At 36.7% G+C, this 7144-nt stretch overlaps 1 protein-coding gene across 1 annotated transcript; it reads left to right on the top strand.

The window, feature by feature from the left end:
- Positions 1–5147: 5147 nt before the first annotated feature.
- On the top strand, positions 5148–6002 carry LOC102846795 (taste receptor type 2 member 42-like). Its single transcript, XM_006888466.1, has 3 exons — positions 5148–5229; positions 5335–5477; positions 5730–6002. The coding sequence occupies exons 1-3, from the start codon at positions 5148–5150 to the stop codon at positions 6000–6002; spliced, it is 498 nt and encodes a 165-aa protein (XP_006888528.1).
- The last annotated feature ends 1142 nt before the right edge of the window (positions 6003–7144 follow it).

Genomic DNA, 7144 nt, shown 5'->3' with positions numbered 1-7144 from the left:
ATACCTTTTCCGTGCAGAACAAATAAGCTAGTGTAATTTTTTTTTAAAGAAAGAAAAAGTAAATATCAGGCCAGGTACTGACTATGGAACAGACTATCAGTTACTCATGTGCAGGTTCAAAAGGAAACGGAAGATAATGAAAACAAGTACACAAGAACCAAAATACAACCTCGAACCCACCCCACCTGAAGTTAAAAATAATCTTAAGAGCAAGTTTAAGGCATTGATCATCAATGATTGAAGATCAGAAGAGTTGTAGGATTGCACCAAGGATATCATTCATGAAGAGAGCAAAAGATCATTACAAAGGAAAAGAAAAAAACCAAAATGGATGTCAGAAGAGATTATAAAAAATTGGTTTAGAGCACTTGAGAAGCCAAAACAAAGGGATGAGATGCTGAAGCAAAATAGTTGAGCAGAAGATGTCAAAGGGTAAAACAAATGGAGAAAACAAAGCATTATAATGGAATATGCAAAGAGCTGGAATTGAAGAATAAAAAGAGAAGTACTTGCTTAGCATTTATCAAATTGAAAGAGCAGAAAAACAAATTTAAGCCTCAAGCTGCTATCCTGAGAAATAGGGGGAAAACTGTGAATGATTCAGGGTCCATCAAAAGAAGTTGGAAGGAATCATCGTACCAAAAATAATTTTTTACATTGAAGAACTTCAGGAAGTACTATATGACCAAAAGCCAATGGTAAAGAAGATACTGAAGCTGCACTGAAGGCATTGGCAACAGCAACAAAAAAAGACCCCAGGAATTGATGGATACCAATTGACATGTTTCAAATAGCAGATGCCCTATGCCAGGAACTATGGAGGACAGCTACCTGGCCAACTGACTGGAGGAGATCCATATTTGTTTCCATTTCTAAGAAGGATAATCCAACAGAATCTGGAAATTATCAATACCACATGCAAACAAAATATTGCTAAAGTTCATCCAAAATGGCTAGAACAGTACTTTGATAGAGAGCTGTCAGAAGATCAAGCCGGATTTCAAAGAGGCTGTGGCTACAGGGATATCATTGCTAATATTACAAGGATCCTGTATGAAACCAGAGAATAACAGAAGGTTATCTATTTGTGCTTTGTTGACTATGTAAAAGCATTTGACTGTGTGTATCATAAACTATGGAGAACATTGAGAAGAATGGGAAAGCTACATGACTTAATTATGCCCGTAGGGAATCTACACATAGAGCAAGAAGTTGTTGTCTGAGAGGAGCATAGAAAAACTGCCTGGTTTAAAATTAAGAAAGGTGTCAGACAGGATTGTATCGTTTGTCCTTACTTATTCAATCTATATTATGAGCAAATAGTTTGAGAAGCTGGCCTGTATGAAGAATGTCGTATCAGGTCAGAGGCAGACTCATCGGCAATCTTTGGTATGCAGATGCACCTAACAACAACAATAAACAACTATGGATTTTAGTAAAATGAATTTAAGTAAATGAATCATTTGACTATGGATCTAAGCAAAATGAATAATTAGTAAAGAGTACGAAATAGCCTATGGACCACCAAAAGAACAAATAAGTCTGTCTTAGAGGAAACACAACCCGATTAATCCTTAGAGGTAAGGAGGATGAAACATTGTCTCACATACTTTGAGCGTGCTGTCAAGAGCAGCCAGTTCTTAGAAAAAGCCAGCATATGGGAAAGGAGGAGGGTTGGAAAAAAGAGGAGACTCTGAAGGAGATGGATTGACTCTGTAAAAGGATAATATGGGGACAGTGAAACCTGACCTCTTCTAAATCCACAAGGGGGAACTGTCCCCATCAAAAATATCCACAGTATAAAACTGATCCCTGTAAGTTCAGACATCCCCCACTACTCTCCTGCACCTACTTCTAATAATTACTAGGTCTGAAATTAATTGCAAATGAGCATGCAGCCTATACAGAATTTGTTTTCACTCACAGTTTTGTGAGATTTATTAGGGAAAGAGGTTGGGAAGTGGAAGGCAATGGATATCATGCACAGTGAAAGTCCAGGTTTTGTAAACAGAAGTCCCAAGCTAGATTAACAGGAAGACACAATCTCTCATATAGTTCAGACAACTTCTCAGTCAACAGCAAGACATTGATGTATGCTGTTACATCGCCTGCAACTCATAGCGACCCTTTGTACAGCAGCTCTGAACCCTGCCCTTTCTTGAGCTAATTTCATTGTCTCTGAAACACATACTCCCACTATCCCAGTTACTGAGTCAGTTCATCTCATCTAGGGTCTTTCTTTCTTGTGCTGTCTTTCCACACTTCCAAGCATGATGTCCTTCTCCAAGGACAGGTCCCTCCTGGCAAAAAGCCCAAAGTATGCAAGACAGAGCTTCAAAATCCTTATCTCCAAGGAGCAGCTCGGTTTCACTTTTGCCAGGACAGACCTGTATTGTTGGCAGTCCACAGTATGGCCAATACTCTTCTCCAGCACCACAACTCATTGACACAGTGACTACAGCAATGGTCTCAAATAAGTAAAAAATGATGATCATGGCCTAGAATAAGGCAAAGGCATTGATTCTTTTTCTATCATCCTTATTCATTGTCCATAGCAAGTAATGCATAAACCGTGGCTTGGTTCAAGTGCACCCTTCTAGACTGACCTCTTTGCTCTTCAGTACTATAGAGAGGTCCCTGATAGCAAAAAATGTTTTCCAATGCAAATCTTTTGATTTCCTGACTGCTGGTGCCATGGGTGTTGATTGTGGACACAAGCAAAATACATTCCCTCAATGAATCCAGGCAGCTTCTCCATCAACTATAAGGTATCTCTTGGGCAGGAACCTCTGTTCCCAAACAATGTGTGCTATTTCCTCTGATTCATGTTTCCTAATGTGGAGGTTCCCATCTCAAGAGCTTTGGCCCTGGCTCTGTCTGGCTCCTTCAGGCTACATCTTGTCACAGAGTCTGACAGTCTAGTTAGCTTTCTTTCTTGTGATGGCCTTGCATCTGCTGATGATGCTTATGATACTGATCAACTACAAGCCGTGTGTGTGTAGTTGAGGCAGCAGGACATGCCACCTCCCAACACGAGCTAAGTTTGGTGAGTGCAGCCGCAAAGATTTATTTTACTTGCACCTTCCCACGGGGTCATATGGTCAAATCAAAGGCAACAAAGTAGAAAAATTGTTCTTAAAAATCCTAACACCATGCATAGTAACTATAATAATGAGCGCAAGCATATTAGAGATTGTGAATGTAAAGCATGATAGGACAAAGTTCTGATATATTAGTCATAGGGTTGCTATGAGTTGCAGTTGACTGGAGAGCATTGTAAAGAGTAAATGGGGAGCTTTGGTGGCTGTTGTTGTTGTTATGTGCCATCAAGTCACCTGTGACTCATAGCGACCCTATGTACAACAGCCTTGAAGCCTTCCCTGTCCCGAGCCAGTCTCACTGACTCCAACACACCTACCCCCATTGCCCCAGTTACTGTATCAATCCATCTCAGTTGGGATCTTCCTCTCTTCTGTCATCCGTCTATGCTTCCAAGCATGCTGTCCTTTTCTAAGGACCGGTCCTTCTAGGCATGTGCCCAAAGTGTGTGAGATGGAGCTTTAAAATCCTAACTACAAGGAGAAACTTGCTTTCACCCTCTTCAAGCATAGTCAATAAGTAGTTGCACTGCTAACCTAAAAGTGGCTGGTTCAAATTCACAAGTAGCTCCATGGGAGAAAGCTGGACAGTGTCCTCCCATGCTGATTATAGCCCCAAACAACCTGCTGAAAGGTCAGCTGTGTACCACCTCTGATTTCCCAGTAATGATTTTTCAATGAATTAATGAATTGGAGAAAATTTCTTACTTAGAATAACTTCTGAAAGTCATGTCATGTCTTTCTTAATTTCAAGTGGTTTTATCTGTTCTCTCTTGTAGGCTGTTTTTCTTATTAAGTGCCTACTTAAACTCCCATCTCCTTTGAACTGGGCCAAGCTTTAAAGCATGTCTTACTTACCTAGACCTTCTGTAACAGAAATACAAGTGGATGGTATAAAAGAGGGTGGGGGAAGCTCCATCAGATACACTAAAAATTGATGTGTTTTGCTATGATTTAGTTTCCTACAAAACAGAATTAAGGGAACATCCCTCTTTTCTCACTGTTTTGGAAAATTTTTTTTCCAGTATTTTCATTTTCCTTTCAGCTGGTGAGAGTTTTCTCAGAATCAAAACCCAGTAATTAATTGGCAATAAGTCAAGAATTAATGAGAATGGTTCAGATGGACATATGATTTTGGTACAATTATATGTGTGTTTATATCATTCTTAAATGGTACAATTATATGTGTGTTTATATCATTCTTAAAAAGTTTCTTCTAGTCACTTCTTAACCCACAAAAGCTTTAAAACTCAAATATGTGGTCACTACTTTCAAGAAATTTTTAAAAAGTAATGAATTTAAAGAGTTTGTAACAAACTCTTTGTGTCCCACTTGCACTTGGATCAAACTTGTGTTATTCAATAGAAATAAGCAATCTATGGGTGTTTTGTTCCAATAATCTCTAAGATCCTTGATGGTGCTTTTAAGAATTTCTAATGTGCTTATTTAATCTAAAACATTTTAACTAAAATACAATCTTTATCAAATAAATGAATTTCTGTAATGAAACCATAGATATTTCTAGAGTGTTTAGTTAAAATGAAGATATTTGAATCTAAGTCATATTATGTTTCAGTGAAGGAGGAAAGTACAAATCAGTGGAAAGAAATTTTTCTTATATTTGCATGTTTGCATACCTGACTTCACTCTTTCAGATTTCATCACAAATAGAAAACTGCTGTCAATGACAATGACAAACAGGCTCATTTAATTTTAATTTCAAAATCAGTAGCCAATTGAAAGATATTTGAAGGTTTTTAAGTAGAATTTGTGTGATTGAATTGCCCTGGGCATATGTCATGTTGATGGCTGGAATTAACAAAATATTAGACCTTTCATGAAGAAAAGGACGGTGGTACCAAACAGCAGAACTAAATAATTTAATACATTTTTAATGTAAAAGTTAAAAGGAGCAAGCTGCTCATTCAGCAATATTGGGAAAGCGTAAGTACCAGTGAGATACAATATTAGAATTCTGGATTTCTTGTCACAGAAATGCTATCAGGAACTGTAAGCACATTACTGGTCCTGACAACAGGAGCATTTATAATGGGAATGTTAGGAAATGGATTCATTGGATTAGTGAACTGCATTGACTGGGTAAAGAATAAAAAGATCTCATCAGCTGACTGTATCTTTACTCTTTTGGCTATCTCAAGAATCACCTTTCTTTGGATAGTACTTGTTGAATTATTTATGATATTATTATGGCCACATATATATGCTATTGATAAAGTCACACAATTTTTAACTGCTTCCTGGGCATTGGCTAATCACCTTACCAACTGGTTTGCCACCTGCCTCAGTGTTTTCTACTTCTTTAAAATAGCCAAATTCTCACACTCCTGCTTTGCCTGGCTGAAGAGAAGAAGCAATAGAGTACTACTTGTCCTTTTACTGATTTCTTTGGTTTTACTGCTTTCCAACCTTGTGTTAACATATAGAAGCAATGCTGTCTGGATTGTTGTCTTTGCAAAACATGAAAACAACTTCACTTGGTCTTCAGATATAAGTAAATCTTTTGACAGCTTAATTGTTTTGTGTGTGACATATTCAATCCCCTTTCTTCTGTCTCTGACTTCATTGCTTCTTTTATTTTTGTCCTTGATGAGACACGTCAGGAATTTGCAGCTCAACTTTATGGACACAAGTGACTTTAACACAGAGGCTCATAAAAAGGCCATGAAAATGGTGATGTCTTTCCTCCTCCTCTTCACAGTCCACTCTTCTTGCAACATAACGGCACACGCGATTGTCTTTGTATTGCAGAATCAAGAAGTCAATGTTGTTATCATATTCCTATCAACTCTTTTTTCTGCAGGCCACTCATTCATCCTAGTTCTGGGAAACAGCAAACTGAGACAGGCTGCTTCAGGACTACTAAGGCATCATAAATGTCTTTGAAAACAATAAAATCTTTAGTTTCATAAAACAAACCAATCAACATAAACCCCTTTTTCCTTCATAAACAGGAAGACATATCTATGTTTGATGGAAATTAAATGAATCGGAAAATTTGATAGATCAATTTTAATTTATGTTTCTTTCATGAGACTCTTTCAGCTATTATTGAGCTTCACTGTCATTTTCTCTAGAATGTATTATAAAGTAACAATTCAGTTGCCTCCTCAGCTAGCATAATGTTGACTATAACAAGAAGAAAAAAAAAGCAAATATTTAGGCTAAAGAAGATTATCAAACGTGTAATGTAACATGTGTTAGTTAATAATTTATGGACTATTATTGCCCTGGTGATTATAACAGGGGAAATATGATAATTTAGATACCTATAAGGGCATACAAATACATATTTCTATATATGAGTAGGAAAATCTTAAGGCACTTAGTGCCTTAAGGCATTGGTGTTCTGACTTTTATGTTAATACATTTTGCCATACTATGAACGGTACTGTTCCTAGTGAGAGATATCTCCTGAACAATTTACCAAGGATCCGAAAAGAAAAGAAAATTTAGTAGAGAGAATACCATATATTTGTGTAAATATTATTTAGGTTTGATTTTAAAAAACAAAGCTAATTGTTTACAAAAATATAAAGCTAGTTTGATCTGGTATAGTACATCAAAGTAGCTGAAACATGAATATTAAAGATAGGAAGGGGTAAAATTTTGCTTTTTAATAATTAATTTTTAAAATAAAGGTTTGTAAAATGGTAATTTTGAGGATTATTATTATAAACCTATTAAATAGTATCAATAATGAGAAATCTTTGTTAGAAGTCACAATTACTTTATATATTTTAAAGACCCTTTGTTGTGAATTGGATGAAGGTTATAGATGTGTTTTCCATGCTACAATTCAGGAATTTTGTGCTGCCTTAATATTTTGATGGTAGAAATAATAAAAATAAAACAAAAGAAATTGTTCAGACATGGTTGTAAAGGAATTCTTATATAATAGTAGATCATGTAACTGGGGCAATGGGGTAGGTATGTTGGAATCAGTGAGTCTGGTTCAGGACAGGGCAGGCTTCAGAGCTGCTGTACATAGGGTCTCTCTGAGTTGTAGGCGACTTGAAGACACATAA

Source organism: Elephantulus edwardii, unplaced genomic scaffold (assembly GCF_000299155.1).
Source record: "Elephantulus edwardii isolate Elephantulus edwardi_28Jun2011 unplaced genomic scaffold, EleEdw1.0 scaffold00067, whole genome shotgun sequence".
NCBI lineage: Eukaryota > Metazoa > Chordata > Mammalia > Macroscelidea > Macroscelididae > Elephantulus > Elephantulus edwardii.
This window is presented reverse-complemented; position numbering and strand designations above follow the sequence as displayed.

Excerpts from the sequence above, each read along its gene's own strand:
- LOC102846795 (XM_006888466.1), top strand. The coding sequence starts at position 5,148 with ATGGGAATGTTAGGAAATGGATTCATTGGATTAGTGAACTGCATTGAC. Across the intron at positions 5,230-5,334 it reads AAAGATCTCATCAGCTGACT|TCACACAATTTTTAACTGCT; the intron begins GTATCTTTACTC and ends CTATTGATAAAG. Across the intron at positions 5,478-5,729 it reads TGAAGAGAAGAAGCAATAGA|CTCAACTTTATGGACACAAG; the intron begins GTACTACTTGTC and ends AGGAATTTGCAG.